The sequence below is a fragment of the Ischnura elegans genome, chromosome X (genome assembly GCF_921293095.1).
Source record: "Ischnura elegans chromosome X, ioIscEleg1.1, whole genome shotgun sequence".
In the NCBI taxonomy this organism is placed as follows: domain Eukaryota; kingdom Metazoa; phylum Arthropoda; class Insecta; order Odonata; family Coenagrionidae; genus Ischnura; species Ischnura elegans.
Genome location: NC_060259.1, coordinates 118,472,446 through 118,497,168, shown reverse-complemented (window position 1 = coordinate 118,497,168; position 24,723 = coordinate 118,472,446). Strand labels below are relative to the sequence as shown.

Sequence of the window (24,723 nt, the reverse complement as noted above, 5' to 3'; positions counted from 1 at the left end):
TTCAGATTTTTGGAGGAAAAGAATTTCCCCGGTATTCTCGGTGCAATTGATTGCACGCACGTGAAGATCAAGGCTCCGCATGTAAATGATGAAGTATATCCTGAACACCTTTACGTTAATAGGCATGGTTATCATTCCATAAATGTTCAGCTGGTAATATACATATGTAGCATGAATATTGGTTAAAGAGCCTATGTAGATAATAACCTACTATTTCTTGCTTGTTTCCCTTTAAAATCAGATATGTGACTATGATTTAAACATTTTAAATGTTAACGCAAGATACCCTGGGGGAACACATGATTCCTTCATTTGGAGGAGCTCAAACATATACAGGGCATTGGAAAATGCTCATTCTGTAGGAACCCTAGATGGATGGCTTATAGGTATGCTACAGTTTACTTTTCAAGTTGACAAGAATGTATTAATCATCAAATTGAGTAAGCACCCATTCTGTCGGTTTTATAAAGAAGTGCTAAATACCAAAATGAAATACTTTGTTTTCATCCCAGGGGATAGTGGTTACCCTCTTCAGCCTTGGCTGATGACACCAGTATTAAATGCAATACCAGGAACCCCAGAGAACAGGTATACAGAGGCACATGCTGCTGCAAGAAACTGCATTGAAAGATGCAACGGTGTCCTCAAGAGTAGGTTTTGATGCTTGCTATCTGAGAGAGGACTACATTATTCCCCTGAGAGAGCTTCATTAATCGTTAACACTTGTGTTGTTATACACAACATGTGCAAGAGGTATAACTTGGAAGATGATAATATACAGCTTCCTCCAGCAAATAGAGCTGCAGGTTATGCAAGGGAAGATATTGAGCATCATGCTCATAATGAAGCCCTAAGAATTCGTCGCCAAATTATTAGAGCTCGGTTTTCCTAATTTAGATAAACTGAATGGTATTTATTATCCTTAGAAAATAGTCAACCATGCCGATCTACATCATCACTCGTTTTATAATTCATCTGTTATTTTGTAATTAATCTCCTGTATGAAAATCGATGAATTCTGTACTGTTGATGCAGTAAAACATCCAGTTGTGAATAAACAATTTCTCCTTCGGAGCAAGTGGCACCAAAAATGAGTGTATGATAATAATAATAATAATAATATTTATTTGCCCAAAGGATACTATATGTCATGATACAATCATAAAACAAGTATATAGGGCACGTCAAAATTAACAAATTCACATAAGAAAATGTTACATTTCAGATTGAAGATATTCTTTTATACTATAAAAACACTTCTCTATTAAGTAAGCTAAGACACTCTTTTTAAAAACATCAATATTTTCTATACTTTTAATATATACAGGTAGGTTATTATACAATTTTGTACACATGAGCTCAGGCCCTCTAGATACCAGAGCTAGGTTCGATTGTTTGACATGAACGTCATTGCATCTCCTGGTTTCATAGGAATGTATCCTATTATTCATAGTAAAACAACCTTTATACCTTTTTACATATATGACACTCTGATATATATATACGCAAGGTACAGTGAGTAATTTAAGGCTTTTAAAAAAAGGGCGACAATGAGCTCGACACTTTAGTTTGCACATACTTCTCACAAATTTCTTTTGTATAACAAACACATCATGAAGTTGGGGCGAAGATCCCCATATTATAATTCCATATGAAATTCTTGAGTAGAATAATCCATAGTAAAGGGTTTTCAGAACATACTGGCTTACACTATGCTTTAATACAGATATAAGATAAAACACTGTATTCAGTTTTTTACATAGGTGCTCTATATGTGCATCCCACTTCATATTTCTATCCACATAAATTCCTAGAAACTTTACACATTCCATATCATTAAGATAATTATTTTTACATTGCAGTAGATCATTGTCCTTTGGGCTGTGCCCAGCAGAAAACAATATCACTTGGGTTTTATCATCATTTAGCCTTAGTTCATTGACATCACACCAGGTTTGCATGCATTTTATTATATATTGACTGGAATCAATTAACGCGGTCAGATTTTTTCTTTTTGATAAGATGGTTACATCATCTGCATATAATACACACTTATTATCTTGGGTTACAATTTTATTAGGTAGGTCATTGATGAATATTAGAAAGAGAAGAGGTCCCAATACTGACCCCTGTGGTACACCCTTTTTGACTTCTAACGTGGAGGAGAAATAGACTGTCCCATCTTTCCTGTATGCTACTTTCTGTTTTCTTCCATGAAGATATGTCTTAAGCCAATTTAGAGGAATGCCCCTAATACCTATTGATTCACATTTTTTTAGCAATTTGTCATGATCCACAGCATCAAAGGCTCGGCTCATGTCAAAAAATATCCCCATTACCTTATTTTTACTATTTATTTCCTGTGTAATATTATCAATTGCATTAAATAGAGCCAATTCTGTCGATTTTCCCTGCTGAAAGCCATATTGATGGAGTGATATTATGTTTTGCTTATCAAGATAGTCAATGAGCCTTTTACAGAATACATACTCAAATAATTTACCAAATTGTGGCACTATAGATACTGGCCTGTAGTTTTGCAGATTATTTCTATTGTCTTTGTTCTTATACACTGGGACCACCTTGGATACCTTCAAGGAATCAGGATATACACCTTCTGACAAGGACTGGTTGACTAACGAGAGTAAGGGTCTTCGTATGAGGGACTCACAGTCTTTAATTACTTTTCCCGTTATTCCCTCAATGTCAGCAGACTTTTTCTTTCCTATCTTGGCTATATAGAGAGACAACTCTCTTTCTGAGCAAGGCTTAAGATACAATGAGCTACTTATTTTATGGTTTTCGAGAGTAGCTCCACTTTGGGTGGTAATCACCCTCTTAGGAAGATGCAAGAATGAGTGGTTTAGGGCATTGGAGATTTCAATGGGGTTTGTAGTAATTTCCCCTTGTTCATTTGTAACTTGATCTGGCAGAACTGTTGGGTTGGCATTGACATTACTTTTTATGATGTCCCAGGCTACTTTAGAATAATTAGAGGCATTCCTAAACCTTTGGTCATTATACTCCCTTTTTGCTTTTCTTATAAATATCTTATATTCTTTCCTAAGTTGAGAGTACTTCTGTCGCAACCCATCATCATTTGAGTACCGTATTTGCAAAAATGTTTGTTTTAGAACTCTGGATAAGTTTTGAACTTCTTTTGTAACCCATTTTTTTGTGCTGACACTCCTGTGTTCCACGGACTGTAGCGGAAAAGCTAAGTTGAAGTAATACTTAAATCTACAAAGATATTCATCAAAGTTAACATTCAGAGGTCTTCCACCATATATGTCTTTCCAATCTTCTTGATTCAACAATACACAAAAATAATTCATATTATGCTCATTAAAGAACCTACATTGATTTAGGGTTTTTGATTGAGGATGCTCCTCATGTATATGAAAGATGGATACAATAGCTGAATGATCAGATATTGCTGGGTCAAATACTGAAGTATTAACATTAGATTCATTGTAATCAGTGAAAACGTTATCCAGTAGTGTCCCTGTGCCATTAGTAATCCTTGTTGGAGTATTTACCAGTGGTTTCATTTGATAGGACTGTAAAATTTGCAAAAATCTTCTTTTATCTTGTCCGTCCTTAAAAAGGTTACAGTTGAAGTCTCCTGCCAATATAACATTTGGTCTTGACAATTGACTTGTCAAGGTGTACAACAGATTATCTAAAATTTCTAGGAAACTATTAAAGCTACTAACAGGGGATCTATATACAGATAATACAATAAAATCATTACTTGCTACAGTGTACCTCACTGCTGCACATTCAAATATAAGTTCAGCATTTAGATTATGCACCAAATGCGACATATTAGAAAAAACTAATGTACTTTTTATAAAAATAACAACACCTCCATTACGATGATCTTTCCGACAATAAAAGTCACCAATCACATAGCCTGGTATTGATATAATTATATCTCTCATCCAATGTTCACTTAAGCATATAAATTCTGGTTTCTCTGCCTCTGCTAGTGCTTCAAGCTCTGCTATTTTGTTACTCAGGCACTGAATGTTTAAAACCAGTAATTTAAACCCTGAGTGTGTCTTTTGCTGATTTGAGTCACAGAAAGCTAGTCAGGAAGACTTACCCTTAGGTTCGACTCTCATGTCAGTTGACTGTTGTCTTGGTCTTGTAAATTTGTTGATAATCACGCCAGAAGGCCAGTGAAGCGGATTAATCACCTGTTTAAAATCACTGTATTCAACGCCGAGTTTGAATGCACCATGTACACTTTTACCATCTATTTTTTCACAAGAATCACACGTGACGTCAAACTTATTTTTTACATATTTTACCACTTCATCTTCAGTGGTATCGCTGGCCAAGCGGCCCACATATACGTACGTTATCATTTTCGCAGCTCGGAGACCTGCACCGTTGTTTTCAGTCGCACCTTTTCCGATACCAAAGAAGTTTCGTTTCTTTCTTCTGTGTTGCACTCGGGTATAGCCGTCATCGTCTGATTCTCTTCGTGATTGTTCATGGTTTAGGCGCACTATTCCGCAGCTGGTTTGATCAACATGGGTCGTTTTTTCCTTTTTTGCCGAAGGTTTTGAGTCAGAAACAGTGTTTGCTCCAAACTCAGCCTCTTTTCCATCTCTTTGACGATGTTTCGCCGGCTTAGCTACGATTTAATCAACCTTTAGGTTTAAATGACTTACCTGATTATAATACCACATACTATCCCTAAAATAGCTGGTATTTATCCAACTCTGCATGCAGATGACACTAAATTCATTGTTTTTTCTTCAGTCTTCAATCTCTCATCACCGATGGTTTAACTGTCAGTGAATCGCTGATGGCTTAAGAACTCCCTTAAACTGAACATTGTGAAGTCACACAATGTATTTCAGAAATATACAAAAGCCTAAGAGGGGCATTTCCCTATCCCCATACATTTTTTAGGAAGAAGTGTCATCACTTATTGACTAATTACATAGTTGTTTAAAAGGGAGAGTGTGAAATTGGGTTAATGCTCATTTTTTAGTGGTACCTATTATATTAGAAATTATGTATTTAATGGATTGTTTGAAATAGGTTCATTGGCACAACGTTACAATGTTATTCTTAGTAGTGTGAGATTAGAATTAGTGGATTATTTTTATCATGGGTGTCCATTCTGTTTCTAAACTTTGTATTAGAAAGATAGAAACTTTGGATGTACACATTTGTTATTCATGTACATCTAATGCTGCCACCAGGCAATAGTCTACCTGCAGCAATGTGTAATTATAATAATTAATGGCACGCATATTCCTCAAGATAATTCAGCCAAATATTTAAGGATGCACATAGACTCAAATGTTTCATGGGATACCCATATTTGTTTTTGGTCAACAAATTTAGCTTCATCTGCTTCCTCATTAGATCCATCCGCTAAACGGAGTCAACTGACATTCTCTATAACATTTACGAAGGCTTGTTCCACTCCCATGCATCATATAGTGCATATAATCTTTTGGTGAACTTCCTCTGTCTTGAAATTGTTCAGTATTCAAAAGAAGGTTGTTTGAATTATACCTCATGCCAATAACAACAGCCCATGCAGACATTACCATTCAAGAAGTTAAAAATTTTACCCTTTCTTGAGTGAGCATAATTTAAACATTCTTTACACAAAACAACATGAACGAATATTACTTCAACTCAGATGTTCACCAGTACTCCAACTGAAAACAAAATGATCTGCACCAACCATTTGTATGAACTAGGAAATCACCTATAGGGCCTCAACGTATGGGGCTGCAACTTTACTATAAAATTCCCTTACAAATAAAGATTTCCCAACTGATAAGGCTTTCATGGATAAAGTGAAGGTATGTATTTCTCCTCTCAAAATAGTATTACTATGAGAACTTGTAAATTCTTAAGTCTTTTTGTATTCATCCAAACATTGCCCCTAAGTGTACCATGTATGTACTTCTACCTCTACATGCATCTAAATCAATGACTTCAATGACTAATGGTAGTGCATTTCTTTAGCACCTCTACTAAAATGCTGATGGCAGAATTGACCATTCCCATTTTTACCCATCGTAAACATAATGATATTGCTGGTGATGCTTTTACTATTTTCTAAAAACCATACATCTGAATCAATGCACTCATTGCTTTCTGATCCTTTGGCAATTAAATATTGATATTTATTGTTATTATTTAAAATATTTCAAACAAATCTGATGCCATAGATGTAACATAGGTTCAAATTACTTTTTTATTAAATAATTTTGTAGGCATTCTGAAATCTTTTCAAAAGCATCAGCTTGCTTCTCAGCTGCAGCTGCTTTTCTACTTTCAGTTTGTTGGAGGTCATTTAAAGATTTTAAAATTTGATTAAGAACGTTTAACATTTTTCCTTCAATCTCTTTTTTAAATTTCAATTTCTCTTCCTCTATCTGAGAAAGCCTTTCCTTCGTTCTTTCATAAGGAGAAATGTTCTTGCCTGTTAATCAGGAAGGAAAGATTCAACAAATGAAATTAAAGTAATTAATATAAGCATTAATGTGGTAGTTATCAATTCACCATGGTTCACCAGGTACTTCAATTATACCTATGAAACACTCTTAGTTTTATACCTTTGAGTTTTCTCTTCTCTTTCACAAAATTCCTATTAATTGGGGAAGAATGAGGAGATATCTGCCTTGACAAAAATGGAGAGGGTGGAGGCACTATCTCTTCCAAGGGCGAGGAGGGTTCTCTTACTGTGTAATACAATCATTGTAATTTCCATCAATTGGCATTGATCACACCAGAGCATATCTCTTAGTACAAGTTATTTATTTAAAACTCTTTTATCATTCCTTAAGTGTGCATTGCACCTTTTCTCACTGCTTGTTTATAAGAAAACCAAGAATCATATTGTATGTATTTGAGTTTGGAAAATTGTCATTTTCCAGTACACACCTGCATTGGTATTATCTTCAAAGCTACTACTACATCCAAAGTCCATGAGCACTTGCCCTACCAGTAACAAAATATATTAATGAGGCCCTATATCCAAATATGCTACAAACTATGAATAGGTGACAGCTTTTTACAAACCTATGGCTGACAAGACCTCCTCGTTATCAACTGAAATCTCCTCCTTTTAAAATGGAAATTCCGTAATGTTAACAAATACTAAGGAATCAAAATAATCATACATACTTTGCTCAAATACACTGAAGTTTATCAAAAATACCTCCACAAGCGATTCCTTACAACCTGGATCTCCGTAGGTACAAACTTTTCCAACAGTTTCTAAAAGTCTTTCCTCCAATGGGCTTAAATTTTCATTTGACATGCCTCCCCCACCTGTCTCTTTATGATATTTCTGGAGACGCAACACTTTTGCTTTAACTGAGCTTCTCCAGTCTGCCCATGTCTGTCTCAAAATCAATGTTGCAAGCACTTTTAGCTAACCATTGATACATGAATTATAACGTGCAAAACTATTCCGAATTCAAAAGCAGTTAACAGACTTGATGAGAACGTTAGAACAAGGAGCATGAATTACGAAGAGAGGAACCGAATAAATAAACACCTTTTCCCAAAGACATCCAATTAATTTCATCTAAATGATTACAGTTCAAGTTATTTCACTTCAACGGCATTACTTACTTCTGGACTGAAGTTTTTCAATAATGTTTACATTTTCCAAGATTTAGTTCAGTCATAATCAGCAAAACATTACCTTCTTCCACTTCTCCACGTCCTTCGCTGGACCCTGGCCTGCTGCATTTAATTGCTGTGCGATAGTTTCCCAGCATTTCTGTTTAGATTTGCTTGTTACATTAGGGCCAAGCTTTCCGGTTAAAATAGTTTTATGCCTCGTATAAAGTTCAAGCATTAGCTCCTGCTGCTTCTCGGAGACTTTGGTCATTCTTTTCTTACCTACACTCTCCATTATATTTTTATTACAATGTATGATTACAAAAATCTGCTCCTAAGCTGCACTAGTCGCTCCAAAGGAAAAATAAACACTGTAAGAATCCATAGTAACCATCAGTAACGGTGGGTTGGGGTACGATTGCGTTAGAGCAGTCATTTGTGTTAGTTTGGTACAAAGCCACAGACATCGCTGCAGCACCAGCGGGAATAACGAAACGAAGATTACTCGCTGTACTGTTAACGAAAAAATTAAGGACTTGCTCCGCGATTCGTTGATGCCGAAATTCGCTATGAGGCTAACGAAGTTACCGATGATAACGAAAAAGTCGATTTGTGTTCGGTGAGTAACGAAAATTTCAAGACTCGGGCCACTGGAAATCACGTCCTTTCGCAGACCAAGCATTTCTGTGTGCCCTCAACAGAGTTTTTCTTCGGAACGCTCCGTGCATTGTATTTTGGAGAGAGGGAATTCAACAAAATTTTCTCTGAAAAGTTCTCTTGCTTGGCAGGCAGTGTACTCACTCACATGAAACTCTTCCATTACTTTCTTCCTGCTCCATGAAGTTGGTACCAATGATAACAGATGTACCTTTCCTTGATGAGTGCTTGATGTGTGAACTTTTTGTTTGATTAAGTCTATGAGCACATCCATATCATGAACTTTCTGAAGTAGTCCTTTTGGGAGTTTTGGGTCATCCTTTTCTGGAGATAATTCTTTATCAAGAACTCTTTTAACTTTCCTTTTAAAATTACTGCATGCTGACTCTACTTTCCTTTTAGCGTAGGTTGACCTTCTGTGAGATGATATGCCATGAAATTTTAAAGGTGACTCCTCTATATCTTGCAGCGTTCTGTTAAGTAGCTCAGTTGATTTTTCTTGGGATACTGTTGTTTGAAAATTCAAAATACTATCATTGCTGTCTTTATCTACTGCTTCAACATCAGAAAGCTCATTTCCAAACCTGGAGTGTTTCTTTACCTCCTCCCTACATGGCTGGCATATTTTCATTCCTGGCACTAATTTCCGAAGAGTTGGGATTTTACAGGCCTTTCCTGCAAATTCAAGACTTGCATTTCTCTGTGATTTTGATATTTTCTTCTTGTGGCTCTTAAAAGGATCAAGACAATATATTTGGTAGGTTTAATACTTTTTCAAATAGTATATTCTGTGATGTTTGCAGACATTGGATAGGACTTCCCCGGGTACACCACTTCTGAGAGGTAACAGCTGTTTTTGAAGTATACTCATGATCTCAATTTTGTTCAGTTGCACCACTGGTGTTGCAATCAGATGCAGTTACTTTTCCAATGCTGCACAGTTCAACAATTTGCTCATTTTGAAGCATAGTGGAGACACTAACCTTTTTTAATGTCGAAGTTCACGATGAGCAGCTTTGCCTAACTCATAGCACACACAATTAATGTACTGGTAAATATACACTGATCGTACACACAGAATAAACTTGGACACCCATGGAGCATCTTCACACAAGAAGACTTGGCAGAAGACTAAAAGTGGTACCCTAGAATCTATTTTGATTTTTCATGCCCTCACTGTGATAATTGAAACATTTTATTCTTCCTAATGTAGAGGTTGCACTTAATTCTCTTATTCCTTGGGGAGATGGAATAACACTGGAAAGTTAGGCTGAATAGGGGGGATTGTATTACCTTCTCAAGTTTGTCATGTTATACAATCATATGTGAGGCAGGGGAGAAGGGAACATAATGTCAGCATTATCTCTCCCAGTGAAATAGAAATTTAATACTCCAGTTGCCATCAAGGAATTTGGATATTGGTGACAACCTGCTGCATATCTTTAAGTAATACCATTTGTTCTGCCAGCTCTTCCATCACCAAGGGTCTGGAAGACCGTACTTCTTTTGTGAAAGTGAGGCTAACTTTGTACTACTCCAGTTCAGCGGGACTCATTTAATCACTTTTTCACAGATCTTAACAAACTTGTACATTGCATTTGCTTATGATGACCACTGGTTTTTTGGATTAGTGATTTCTAAACACGAGGAAGAAATGATGTGAAAGTGAAATTTATGCACCTATATGGAAAATCCCCATGTGATGGAATTGGTGGTACTGTTAAGCGTTTAGTTGCCCATCAGAGCCTCCAGAGATGTTCAGGAGATGCCTTAAACACACTGAAGTGTATTATTTAAATAATTTTAATTAAATTAGTATTTCCATTTATCCTCTAATGCACAGTAAGAGTCTAATGTATGTTGATACCAATTTTTCCATAAACAAAACACTTGAAAAATGGGTAAATTCCAGGAAAAAAGCATCATTTCACATTTCTGAGCCATTTGGACTCTTTTCCCCTCATCTGCCACAAGCCAAGTATTGCTATTAAAAACAATTGTATGAACAAGAGCCACATTCACTAGACTACATGTTTGGTCTTAGATTTACTGACCAATATTTCAAATATATCCTCATGAAGGTATGGATACACTTATACTTATTATCTTACAGTACGTGTCCAAAATCCCTCTCACGGGGGCAGAAAAAAAGTAAAACCTGAAATACTCATGGTGGCAGTCAAAACACCACCATTTTTATTTCACAGTTTATTGGAGCACATATTAACCTTCAATTTAAAAAAAAATTGGATGAGTTAACTGCTCTGCCTTTTGGTGATAATTCTGAAAATATGAAGTAATGTTTTTGAGCTTAAGAAATCGGTTAATTAACAACTGTTGACATCATTTTGGCTAACATAACAACGCAAGGGGAATAAAAGACATTACTATGGAAGCAATGTACTTGGATAGACAAGGGGTCAAAATTTCATTCAAACATATTAAGTGGTTTCTGAGTTATGAATTTTTACCCTGTGCCCTGCACTCTGGAATTTGACTCCCACTAGCGCCACTTCTGAGCAAACATCTCAAACTTCGACTCCTCATATCTTGCAAACTATGAGAGTGAGAGAGGAACTATTTTGCATGAGTCATTAAATAGGTGATAGCAGCTAGTGACAAAAATTTCATTGAAATCCGAGTCGGTGGGTACCATGCCTGGGTGAACTGACATGGAATGACCCATAGAGGTGTCGTTCCGTCCCCCTTCTTTGTCCGAGATGATCTCCGTTGACCCAAGTTTCATTATGATTGAGGGACTATCGGTATTGCTGCTGACAACATGCTCTGGTAAAGAAGTTAGCGCCTCTCTTTTACAGGCTCATCCTTACCAAACTACGAGCTTCTCGTCTTCATGTTCACGATTTTTAGTCACAACTCTTAAAATCTCAAATGTGGATCCTTTAATTACAGAGTAAATTTCTAACGATTCATGCAATCATGATGGATTCCACTCCGAAAAAAAACTAGAGATTACAAGGTAAACATACGTATTATAAACACCCTGAAGTTTAGCCCAATGAGAAAAGGCATCACACAACCGTTCGTCATATGTGTAGCAATGTTTCATAGTATTTCCTTTTGAATTTGTAACAAAAAAAGGTTTAATTGCCTAAGGTACACTATCACAATTTCAATTTCTATCACAAAAGCACACGCGGCCAGGCCTCGACCACGCTCTCCAGCTCAGCACGACCCACTGCCCGCGGCTCCTCGTGACAGACTGCCTACACGTCGCTGACCAGCTCCCACTCCTCCTCCGGGTCTTGCATTGCGTTGTGCGCCAGCCCCGAATCTAGTGGGGCCATGAAAGGCGCACTTTACCCGTTACATCCCCTCTGAAAAAAACCAATACTTTAGCGAAACGGGTCGGAGGTCTTCGATGTACACGGTGCATTCCTTCTTTTCACGTAGAGATTCGAGCCGGTAAATTGTTGGGGACACTTTCCTCATGACACAGTACAGACCTTTGAATTTAGGCTCGAGTTTCTCGGCGTGGTACTCAGAGGGATCTGATAAGACGTGGTTACGTTTCCATATGAGGAATACCTAAATTTAAATGAAAAGTGAAAATTCTCAAGCGTGCAAAAATGTGACTGCTAGGTATGAATGTCAGGAAAAGCCAGTGTGACCTCATTCAGGTTCCCACTGTTGCCGTGTGAGGTTACCTTGGGGCAAGGGTATGTGTGCTGATACGATGCAGGGTACTCTGCTAGCAGGTAGCAGAGTACCCTGCTAGCAGGTAGCGCTTGGCTGAAATAAGTATTATTAATACCCTATCAAACGAAGGAAACTTTCCGACCAAAGGCAGTTTAAATAGGTGATTATTGAGAGACGTTTCCCTGAGCTCTGTTCCTCATGCATGCATTGGTAATCTCGGACGATGTAAAACTCCTATCTACTCGTATAGAAACTAGGTCCCTGTGACGTCACGTGGAGTGGAATCGTATGGGCACCAATCTGGCCTTTTTCAAATGAGGTTAAAATGGACCATTGCCATTCGTCTAAACTGGAATTTCTCAAACCAAATAATTTGTATATTATGAATACACTAATGGTGGGTAAGGAATCGCAATCAATGCCTTTCGTTTCCTTAGATGAAGGTAACTACCCTATTGATTCCATATTTTGCAAGGGGTGATACAAAAAGACCTAGCGTAAATAGATGTTTGATAAGGTGGGGGGGTAGGGGGAAGATGGTAAGGTGGTGGGGGGGGGTATTTCTGAACAAACATTTAAACATTTCCTAGAAAACAATTTGAAAAATTGATATAACCCTTTTACTGCCAACGGGCTGATATATCAGTCCTTGCTGGTTGAGCGAAATTTTTTCACTTTTTTTGTGATTGTGGCCTTTTTATCGGCTGTAATTTAAGTAAACCCCCTTAATCTATCTATGGTTATAAGATATAAATAGGGACATGCAAAAGTCGCAAATGCGATAACGCGAATTTTAACGCGAATTCCGAGGTTTTCCCGCGATAACGCGAATTTTGTGCTAATCGCGATTTTCATCGATTCAAATGCGATTTTCGTAATTTTTCTTCCCTTCGTGCTTCTTCCGCAAAAATTTTTTTCGAGGCTTATGTTTATACTGCATTATTCCGACAAACTGAGGATTTGGATAGCTTTCTTAGCAAATTTTCGATATTATGCGGTCGAGTAACAGTACTACGCTATAAGAATCGACGATCGTTTATGAGTCGTCAGCGAGAAAACATGGAATAATGTTTTCACCATTAGTTTAAAAAATTTACACGGCTCTCATCCATTGCATTAAAAATATTCCCGGATAAGATGGACGATTTATAACGAACGAAAACTAGTAACTCATCTGATATATTAATGATGACAAACGACAATAATACGCGCACGAGTGCTTTTGAAAAATGCCTTTATTGTCGAAAGTTTATAACAGGCCGCTTTCAGTCGAGCAGACTTTCTGCCGGCTCCCGTCCATGGACCGGCGCCGTGCTTTCAAATAACCATAGGCCTCTTTGGATGTCTTCAAACGAGTTGAATCGTGCCTTTGACGGCTGTCCACGGCGCCGTCGACAGCCGCAGTGGTCACTACGGTTCCCATTTCAATCCGGCCCCGCAGAGTGCCTTCTACGCGTCTACGGCATGAAATACAGGGCATCGAGTGCATCCCTGCTACATTGAGGCGGCTTTCAAAAGAGGCGACTGTCTGAATTTTACGGCGCCGAGCCGTGAAAGGTGGCCGGCCTAAAGTCGCCTCGTCTGAAAAACGGCCTAAGATTCAATTACGATGAAAAAAATCATGTTCACAAAGTAACACATTTGAGGAAATAAAACAACTTTTTTGTCAGGAGATGTTTACAAAGTGGCCAAAATGCATTTATGCAAGCCCCATGTACTGATATGGGGTCAAACCAACAAGTTGGTAGGGATTTCGTGAGGGAAAAACTCAATGATCACTCCAAGGGTCTTACAATTATAGGTACTTCTAATCGCGACACCGGCACTCCTGTCTTAATCCAGAGAAGGCTCGAAAACTACAGTTGGTTAAAAGCAGCTTAGTACTTACCGTCGTTTGAGAGATTGGCATCGTGACTTCATTTCGTTTTGTCGTATTAAAAAAAAGTATAATGCCGAAGTGGCCAGTTACCGCAAAACAACGTGAAGCAGAATTTCGGAACCACGGATTATATTGTGCTGATGACAAAACCATATTTTGTCGTTTTTGCAATACAACTGTTTCGTGGGAAAGGAAGGACAGCTGCACAAAGCATATTGTGAGTGAAAAACACAAGTCTAGCATAGAGAAAAATTCTGCAAGTGGAAGTGGAACTATTCGGCAGGCATCGATTACAACATTGCTTAAAGCGACCAAGAAGAAAGATGCCTCCTATGAATTTGCAAAAGACACAACAGAGACCTTCATAAAAGCCAACATTCCACTTGAGAAGGTGGACGATCCAAGCATTAGAAGATGGTTAAACAAATATGTAGAAGGTTAGTATTGATTTATGTACTTCGGCCGCTGTTCTAGAACATTAATAAGTGAAAATTTTATGTGATTCATACACATAGTTATTCCATAATCATGTTTGCAAGTGAACATAATAATTACTTAGTATAAAAACTTAAGTTCCCATTAATATTGATAAAATTTTATGAATCCTGCAATTTCTTTGTTTTATGTATTAGGATTCATTCTCCTTTTATTCTATTTCCACAATTAAACCCAGGGGCTGGTGACCTACCGCATGCTCGAACACTTCGAGAGAAATATGTTAGTGATCTGGCCAAGGACCGAATCGAAGAAGTTAAAGTTGCTATTCAAGGCAAGCCCATCGATGTTTTTTGTGATGAAACTACAGATAAACAAGGCAGATGTGTATTTGTGGTACTGTTTAGGACATTTAAAGATTTTAATGAGCAGCCATTGCTTTATGTTGGTGGTGTCCACTTTTTAGAAAGTGCTAATGCAACCCAATGTATTAGGGCAATACTTGAGTCCTTGAGGGTTTATAATGTGCAGTACTCGGATGTTAAAAGTGTTGTAACAGACTCAGCCAAATATATGACAAAGTGTGTTGCAGGGTTAAAACTGATTGTTGGTGAGGAGTTAATCCACGTACAATGCTGGGCTCACAAATTAAATCTTGTGGGTAATATTTGGATTCAACAAATGACTGACCTTAATAGAGCTGTCCTGATGACCAAAAGTTTATTCCTCCACACTAGCAAAAGAAAACATTTGTTCTTGAAATTTCTTCAAGACAGAAATGAAAAGAATTTGATATTATTCCCTATTCCTGTTGTCACCAGATGGAACTCCTGGTTTCATAGCGTTTTTTATTTAGCAGATTATTTTCGACACATTGTTGACTTTTGCAACACTGAAGACATGGAAGTGATTCGCAATTCTGGTATTGGATATTTTTGCACTTTAAATAATGACACAATTGATTCAATCCAGTGCCAGGCAACATTTGTTATGGAGCATGGGAAACATCTGGTTAACTTAATAAAATTATTGGAGGGTTCAAACTATCCTAATGCCCATATATTACATAGAGAGCTAGGGAAGTTGAAAATGAGTCTCGAAAATATTCAAAAGGGTATTTTTTTCGATAAAACCTCTAATTACTTGCAAAAAATGACAACTTCTAAAGCAGCAGCAGTAAAGTCAATACTAATGCAGATGGCTTCAAAAGCATCTACAAAACTTAGTTCTCTCATGTTAGAAGACCCTAGCAGAAAAGTATTTGAAAATATTTCAGTATTTGATCCCCAAGAAGTCCTTACTACGGAGGTGAACCCTGATTTTATTTTAAAATTGAAAAAAGTTCATGGCCTTGAGTCAATGGAGACAGAGAAGTTAATGTTGGGGTTTGGAGAATTACAGCGATTACTAAAAAAGCAAAATTCCCAGGGCCCAGTGGATTTAATGAAGGCAATGCAGGTGCTCAAATTGTCTGAGACATCGTTTGCATTGAAGTGCCTGAAAGGAATTTGGACCCCCTGTGCAAATGTGGACTCGGAGAGATTTCTTTCCAGTTACAACACTGTGTTAACAGATAGGAGAACAAATCTTAAAGAAGACAATTTGGCCACAATGGCAATTTTTTCATTTGAAAATACAGATATTTAAAAGTAATTACTCTATTAATGCAAGTTTGTATGAATATATGAAGATTAAAAATATATATTATGTGAATTCAATCAATACTGAATGATTATTATTGCTTAAAACATCCCTAGTCAAGAGCATTCAAAATTCAGGGCAATGGATGGGCCCACTAGAAGCATGGTACTCAATTAGCATCAATTATTTAGCCGTTAAAATAACACCGATTTCCGTGTAAAATAATACCACTTTAGTAAAAAAATAACACCACTTTTGGCTATAAAATAACCCCACCTTTTGCATGTCCCTAGATATAAATATATCTTAGGAATTGGGAAAAAATCTAGAAGTATTAAATATTATTAAGTAGCTGAGAAATTTTTAAACCTGAAATGTTGCTAATTCCGGAAAATAGCCTTGGCAGTCTTCGTGCATCCCACCTGAAATAGGCTGCTGCAGTAAAAGGGTTAAAATCGATCATGTATTGCATAGTGAAAATGTTTAACAGGTGATATAGTTGATGAACCATTTCTGGCGATACTACGTTATATCATTCATGGAAGACGGAAAATGTATTCCGTCTCCTTTGCTAGGAGATGACGACAACTTAAAAATTTCTGTTCTCACAAAATATCTTCTCCCAAACTACCTGATCATGTTAACAATTCATAATTAATTTCCTCGATTAATCTTAGTTGTTTGCACTGGAACAAATTTTCATTTTTGTCTCGCAAATATTATTTTCATAAATTTGCTTTTGCCGAAAACTTTTACATGAGCATCTTCCAGCATTTTTATTTCACGATGAATGGAACATGCAGGAGAGAGAATTGCAATGAGGGTCTTACGAGATTCTTTAGAGTAATACCCCGAAAATGAACCAGGAGAATCTTTCAGAGACCAAAAGTTAGTCAGAAAAAAGTTACAGATCTAAGACTGCAAAGTGGCTGTTTCCCAGTGTAATTAATGATCAATATATATAGCATTCAAGGTTATTTTGACAAAGTTAAAAGTTTATCAAAGGAGTTTTATGGTTTAGCAATTCGTGACAATGAATAACAAATTTAGATCATGTGCCTCTCACGTGCTGTTTAAAATGTTTGGCTGATTGTGAGTGTGGTATGACTTTACATTTTGCCTTTTTGGAAGCTGAATTTTGTGGTGAATTTTCTACTTTTTTTTTGCATATACAGTAAACTCTTGATTTTACGAAGTCAGTGGGACCGGAAAATTGGCACTTCGTAAAATCGAGTTTCGTAAATTCAAACCTTTTTCATAAGTCACGAGAAAATGCTCGCTTTTGTTTCTTCCGCCATTTTTTGTCTTCATTGGCCTTATTTAAATGTTTTTGGTGGTTATTCTCGGTATAATTCATAGAAAAGGCTTTTTGTTATCGATTTATGATGTGAAAAATCGTTAAATAATTATACCACCATAAAATTCCCATTTCTTGTTCATACTTCAACATCAACGATCGCTAAAGAAATTCCTGACCAGTTTAGGAAACGTAATCAAATAATGAATTGCAATGTTTATTATGAGAATTTAATGTTATAAGTTTGTGGTTAGGAGCGAATAGCAACTATTAAGTATGCTAAGTATAGATATTTGTTTCTGACACCCACGGAATTATAGCGGCAGCCAGCCTAACCGCCATTTATGTCGCCCTCTATCGCAAAGTGACGAGAAAAAAAGAAAAACAAGGGCCTTAGCCCGTTACCAAAATAACCTTCGTAAGTTAATATTTCGAGTTACTTCGTATTTTCAGCAGAATGTGCTCTATTTTCACTGAGATTCAATTACGATCATAAATAAGGTAGGATGTGATTATCTTCTGGCGAATATTTGAAGTAAATTCTGTTTGCGTTATCCGTCCGACTACTGTGCTCCATCATCTTTGCAGACGTTGCCATAAAAGACTTAATTTTTCATCAGGACCATATTTTTCATACTGGGTGTGAGGTGACCTGTTCATATAGTATGTTTTTCTCCTTTTATGCCGACAGGAGCAAGGTTCCAACCGGAAAAACGACAGGAGAAACATCTTACAGTTTCGGAGAAATAGGGAGAGAAACGTTATTATCCACATTGATTGTTTTCCTACAAGAGACGTTTTAACATTTCTCAACGTGGTGAAATATTGGTTCACTTGCGTGGATTCCCAAAAATGATACGCAAAAACCTGTACCTTCACCTCATTTAGTTTTCGTGTTTCTTTTTCCGCCGTATTGAAAGTTATGCAAAGGATCATTGACATAGAGAAAAGATTTTCTTAGTTTTAGCACTAAAAAATAGGCGTGTCATAATCGTAAATACATATAGAGTGGAAAGCGCAAAGAAAATAATTAAATTTCAATTTTTAAGTCAGCAGAGAAGAAGAGCGACAATTTTATAAGCACGGCACCATTTCCCTGACAATGGAAGATACTTCTCCAGCCTCTCTCCGGTTAAAAACTTACCCCCCCTTGCCAGTAAATATGAACCATGTCCTTCTCTACAGTCGGAGAACATTCCCAGTGGATGGGGTGAATAGGAGTGGGATGGGGATTGCCCTAGGAAATAAGTGTGGTCAGCATAAGGAGAGGTGAAGGGGGCAGGAGAAAGAAGGGTGGGGAAAGGTCCTTCAGCTCTGCCTCAGACTACGTTTGGGGGCCGTATTTTGTTGCGACGCAAGCAAGCTCCGTGACCTTAGGAAGGGAGTGAATGGGATATGCTGGGGAAGGAGGGGTTTGGGATGCGTAAGGTGGGTGTCAGCAAGATCAGCCAAAGGCAGCAGGAGGGAGTAAACAAAGAATTGGGAAAGAAAGAATTCTCAGCATGGGAAAATGGGGAAGCGCATGAGAAGAAAGTTGATGGTTAGACTTGGAAGTGCGTCTTCATTACAAGAAGCCTGAAAAATAAATTGGCGGTAAATAGAGCCTGATACTTGAGATATTTAAGTTGTTTATTCACAAAGGCCTAGATATATACACGAAAAGATATTACCCAAAAAAATCTGTTATTTTTTTGCTTTTTCCCTTCTCCATTGCCGCTTCCACCATGGTTTCTAACTTGCATATGTGGTAATTAAATTGGGGGTCCAAATCGTTAGCCAGATCAAAATGTCTTGAATGTTTGGAAGGCAGCGTATACTTCTTTTTTATTAGGTGGAATTACTTCCTCACTTTCATCATCGTCGTCACTGCTATTCTGACTAGTCCCGGCCGCTGCTTCTTCGGACACAGGCACCGGCGTCGAATCATCGCAAGCCTGGAGATCATCATCTAGCACAATATAATCACTAGCTGTTGCGCGCTGTGCTCCTGCTTTTTCCAAATATTTTTTAAAATCTTCTTTTAAGCCACTAATCTCCTCCGCGATTTCATCTGCCGCGGCTTCCTGAAGGTACAACATAACGATTCAACCAGAGCCGTGATATTAAAGCAGTAAAATTACTATTAGGTTAGTTGTATCAATTACTTACCTCGAGAACATCCTCATGATGCGCTATCGGAGGGAATCCGGCCGATTTCCAGCAATTTGCGATGGTAGTGGAGGAAATCTCTCTCCAGGACTCGGCTATGGCGTGGATTGCATGTATCAACGTCCATTTCGGGATGTTATTCATTTCTGTTCCCATTTCTAAAAGTAGCAAATAGATTTGAAAGAATGATAATCATGAATAAAAATATCTAAATCGATATCCAAACGCACATGAGCAAAATAGATGAATGTATACATACCGATCCATCGCAAGTAATACCGCTCAAGCTCCTTCTGGTATAGGACTTAAAAATCCTGGATAATGCCTTGGTCCAAGGGCTGGGACTTGCTAGTCGAGTTCGGGGGTAAAAAGAGGACTCGAACATTAGCCAATTTTAGATCTTCCACGTATTTATGAACGGTGGCATTATCCATTATTAAAAAAGTTTTGCGGTTCTCTCCAGCAATTTTTCTCTGTAGTATAACTGTTTGCTGGAAAATTTCTCGGGTCATCCAGCTGTTTTTATTTGCATGGTAAAAAACTGGGATGGCTTCCAATTTTACATGTTTTAAGCACCGTGGCTTTTCAAATTTCCCAATGACAACGGGCTTGATTTTGTCCGTGCCTGTTTGGTTGACGCACAGCCCCACAGTAACATGCACTTTACTCTTTTTCCCCTCATGGCACCCCTGCCCTTTGAAACCCAAGGTTGCGTCAGGTAATGTATTAGAAAATAGCCCAGTTTCATCAAAATTGTAGCGATCTCTGGGACTATATTCTTGAAGTATATCATCGTTATCGATGTGCCATTTATCAATAATTTCAGTACTAACAGAGCCTTCTTCCCCACTTATCTTCAGCGATACAATGTTGAATCTTGATTTAAAATTAGTCAACCACCCACCAGAACATTTAAAATCGTCAATTTTTCTGTTGCAAGGCTATGTATTCGGCCTTTTCTTGTAATATTGGTCCACTAATTGGAAGATTTTGCTCACGGCACTTACAAAAGAAAGTGTATAGCTCCTCTTCAACCTCCGCGAACTTGGCGCAGCTCAGATATTTCCTTTTCAGCGAAACACCCGACCCCACTTTTTCTTGTAGTTTGCCGCTGTTTGCTAGAATTGTCGGCAAAGTCGACAGTGGGATTCCAAACTTTTCCGCTATCTCACTTTTAGTTAATCTCTTTGCCTTCTCCTCTTCAATAATTTTCATTTTTATTTCTAAAGGTTATACTCTTCTTTTTTGTTTTAGCTGTGAAGGCTCCATATTCCCAAACTTCAAACACACTCGCTAAGAAAATGTTACTATTGTAGATCCAGAGAAGCACTGGTTGTTGCTTACGCACTCGCAAGGCACAGACTGAAGCCCTTCGCACCCTCGTGAATTAAGCACAAGCCCATCCGGTACGATTCAGCGCTTTCAGGACGAAAGACAGCCAGACAGCCTTGTGGATAGATACCAATGTGCTTGGGCGAAAACTTAATGCACAGAATCATCAAATCCCCATTCAAATTAGCAATAGAGGAGCCATTTCTCCCTCAATATAGGCTCGTGTATAAAATATGATATCATCAGTGATATCCTTACTACTTCTCCCCATCTCTTGTCGCTGGCAACCGCAGTATTTTCCCCGACCTTCCCCCCCTCCAAAATATAACGTTGGCGTCTAAAATGAAATATATTTCCTCTATCACCGAGTGCATTAATTCTCTTCCTTCCTCATATTTCCAACTGTTAATGAGAAAAGTGTTGTCACGAGGTTATTATTATAGATTATTAACCTGCAAGAATGTTGAAATTTGAGTATTTTTATGGACTTGTGACATTTTCGTGGTATGATTCAATTACGCAGGGTTTAAGTAGGAGTGTAAGAAATACCCTGAGTGACCTTCCTGACATGTTAAACTACGAATTATTGTCGATGATATGTTTACGAACAGGCACGTAAATAGGGGCATAATGTCAGCCGCGATATTTTTACTGAACTCCTACTTCCCCTAAATTCCCACAGTGAGGTTTTTGGCGATCCATTTCTCTCCAAAGTTGCATTATCATTTACGATTTCGCACTTTTGATGGACCACAGTTGGAAGCGCTGATTTTTTAGCTTTTTATGCCGGCGTAACTAGTTTGGTTGACAAATTTTTCGCCGTAGTTCGTATAAACGAATGCCATTTGCTCCTAGGGACCAAGCCGAGGTTCGTAAATTCAAATCATTTCATATAATCGAAACTTTGTATAATCCAATAGTGCCATGTATTTAGCATAGGCTTTTCGCCAGGACCACAATATCACTTCGTATAATTGAAAACTTCGTAAAATCAAGAGTTTACTGTAATCCCTTTTCAAATACTCCAAATTATCCAGCTGCGGCATTAATTATAAATGATCAATATATATAAAGCGTTAAAGGTTATTTTGACAGTTTAAAGTTCATCAAAAGAGTTTTATGGTTTAAAAATTGGTGAGAACTAGTAACAAATATTGGTCATATGCCTCCCACATGCTGTTTAAAATGTTTGGCTGAGTGTGGTATGACTTTACATTTTGCCTTTTTGGAAGCTGAATTTTGTGGTGAATTTTCTACTTTTTTGCGTATAATCCCTTTTCAAATACTCCAAATTATCCAGCTGTGGCATATCAGTGTCGCAGATTATCAATGCATGATTTTAACTCTCATTTGATGTTTTCCGCAATCTTCATTATAAATAAAATTGTATGCAAAATCACCAGAATGACTGCATTTTAATGTTAGAAAACACAGGGCTTATTATTCCAATCGTAAAATGGATGCGATCGTGTGTTAGCTGCATTCATGGGAGCTCCGTGTTCCTTTTTCCAAGCGTCTCATATTTCCAGGTCTTATATGGACCAGTAGGGATACAAGTACACTCGTGCTATCATCTCTAAAAAGATTGGGTGAAGAAAGCTCTTAGTGAACCCAGAAAGCAATCTTAAATAAGAGAAAATGTACGTAAATAAAAATAAATTGTTTGCTTTACCTTCATTATAAATATGTAAGCACTAAGCTTACAGGAAGGGCCAGGTTCGTAGAAGGCAGAATGCGATGACAAGTCTGGTTCCACACGTTTAATTGTCAGAGCGCAGGTACAAACTCCCCCTCCGAGATACAGCGTAAGACTATTCCCTCCAAGAGGCTTCCTCCCGTGTCGCGTCCGTCTCGTGACCCTCTCGGCATCTTCCTATTGGCCGGAAGAGGTCGCATGATTATGCACATCATACGCCTTCCCACGCCAAGATACTGCAACGTGTTACGGCATAAAGTGTTGGAGGAATACGCAAAGACCAATTCCCACGCGAGAGCATGTTGCAAGTTGTTAATTGGAGTAGGGTGTCAGAGTCATGCACGAGGATGGATCCCACGCAAGAGGTTGCAACGTGTTATGAGTTTCAGATACTGGACCCATCACTCGAACGCGACTCTGCGATTCTTCCGTTACCCTGAGAGCGAAACCGAGGTGGCATGAGACGGCAATCGAGACACCCTTACAAATATTTAAAAAAAATTAAAAGTCGAAGTTTGGTTTATCCGTGTATTCCGATTGTTCGTGCCGTCTCTTCTCCCTGTCATCTCAGCCCACTAGGATATATGTAATTGGGAGTGTAACGTACCTCAATGCGGCCGTTCTTGCACCGTGTGAGATGGGCTGTGGTTATGAAATATGTTCATGTGCAGGCAGGAAAGTTTCATTTTCACTTGCTCACTTGCTATCCAGTGGTGTAGCGAGGAATTTCGTTCGGGGGGGAGGTCCGAAGCCATGGGGGAAAATGTTTGAAAAACAGGATAAAAAGTAATGGTTTTTCAACTAATTTTAATAATCGACAAAACTTTATTTATTAAAGAAATAATTTTTAAATTCATGATTTTTCAATGTTTCATTTTCTTTTATGAAGGAAAATAATTTTGTTTTTATATTCTGGGGGGGGGGGGGGGTCCGGATCCCCTGGACACCCCCCTGGCTATGCCAATGATGCTATAACGAGATATGAATGAATTAAATGACTACCTCTGTAAATGGAAAAATATTCATTAAGCTGTCCTAAGGAAATAGACGTCATAAAAAGAATATAAGCACAGATTTGGAATAAGAATGAAAAATATATCTAAGATCGACCAACTATGTCTCTAGGACATAATCTATGTTGAACAGTGTAAATAATGATGTATATAATTTTCACGATTATTTTAACAAAGTTTTAAATTTACCAAAAGAGTTCTATGGTTTAACAATGGGTGAGAATGAATAACAAATTTAGTGTATGCCGTTTAAAATATATGGCTGTGTGTGGTATGACTACATTTTGCCTTTTTGGAAGCTGAATTTTGTGGTGAATTTTCTTATAGGTTTGTTAAACAGAAATTTCATTATGCTGAATTGTGCAAAAAATATTGCATGAAACCACACGAATGAAAGTACATAAAAAAAACTCAATGAAACATCATTAGTGAAAAATATATTTTGTCAAATACAATTGAACATAACTAAAATTCAAATTCATGTACTTACTAACGGTATCTTCGATGGTGCTTATCAGTTTTCAATGTAGTGCCCATTTTCTTTATTTTAAAGGTGAAAAGAGTTCAGGAAGGCGATCCTACGAGAACTACCGATAGTAATTGTAATTATGACGACTTTTTCACTGATTGCAATAACCCCGACTGCTATTTTTTACTTTCCTCGTTAGCACGTTTTCCTGGTTAGTACGTTCATTTTTTGTGGTCCCTTCAGAAACGTACTAAACAAGTTCCACTGTATATATAAATACTTTACGCATGGCTGATGATATTCATGAACTATTAGCTGATCAAAATCATTTAAGTTGAATGTCAGATATCTGATATTTTCTTCTACTCTTGTTTGAATACTCTAAATTATAAGCATTATACATTTTGCGGATACATAGTAAATAGTCTTAAATTGTGGTTAAAATGAACTAAACTCACTATGGTCCACAAACCTATTGTTAAATTTTTAAAATGCTCAGGATAGTTATTTTCAATATACTTGTAATGGTAACCAATTAATTTATAAAATAATAATGGGTTCTAGTTACTGATTACAATTTTTATTGCCAAATATATTTCACGCACTCATGATAATCTTCTTGGACTGTTAGATGATCAAAATTTTCTTTTCATTCCAGGTGAATTGCAGTTGAGTGTTTAGTCCAACTGATGCCAAAGAAGATGAGAAAATGCCCTAATACATATTAGGCGGAGAGAAGGTGCCATTAGCCATCTGGGCTCTGGTACAGGATTTTTTAGTTAATAAAGTGAATAATTACTGTTCTGGAAGTTTCTATACAGTCAATTCATATACATCGTTTTGCCTCATTTCTGGTTTTTTATAGAATTCTTTTTATAAGATTTT

At 37.5% G+C, this 24,723-nt stretch overlaps 2 protein-coding genes across 14 annotated transcripts in view; one reads left to right on the top strand and one right to left on the bottom strand.

Annotated features, from left to right (window-relative positions):
• The window catches only part of LOC124170548 (Golgi reassembly-stacking protein 1-like), an 89,390-nt gene that overhangs the window by 63,849 nt on the left and 818 nt on the right, over positions 1-24,723 (top strand). For 9 of the 13 annotated variants that reach the window (XR_006867497.1, XR_006867500.1, XR_006867499.1 and 6 more), the window contains one exon: positions 6-1,091. The gene's annotated coding sequence lies outside the window, so the exon portion shown is untranslated. Of the gene's footprint in view, positions 1-5; positions 1,092-24,496; positions 24,648-24,723 lie in introns of those variants that run through there. The other 4 variants (XR_006867493.1, XR_006867490.1, XR_006867489.1 and 1 more) reach the window with 4 other exon arrangements.
• Positions 6,225-7,065, bottom strand: LOC124170547. Its single transcript, XM_046549344.1, has 3 exons — positions 6,925-7,065; positions 6,597-6,722; positions 6,225-6,463 (listed from the first exon to the last, which is right to left on the bottom strand). Exons 1-3 carry the CDS (start codon positions 6,968-6,970, stop codon positions 6,228-6,230), a joined length of 408 nt encoding a protein of 135 aa, XP_046405300.1. The 5' UTR covers positions 6,971-7,065; the 3' UTR covers positions 6,225-6,227.

Bases quoted from the DNA above. Each gene is read 5' to 3' on its own strand.
- LOC124170547 (XM_046549344.1), bottom strand. From the start codon at position 6,970: ATGGACTTTGGATGTAGTAGTAGCTTTGAAGATAATACCAATGCAG. The intron at 6,723-6,924 runs GTGTGTACTGGA...TGTATTACACAG, and splicing joins TGAAGATAATACCAATGCAG to TAAGAGAACCCTCCTCGCCC. The intron at 6,464-6,596 runs GTATAAAACTAA...CCTGATTAACAG, and splicing joins AGAGAAGAGAAAACTCAAAG to GCAAGAACATTTCTCCTTAT.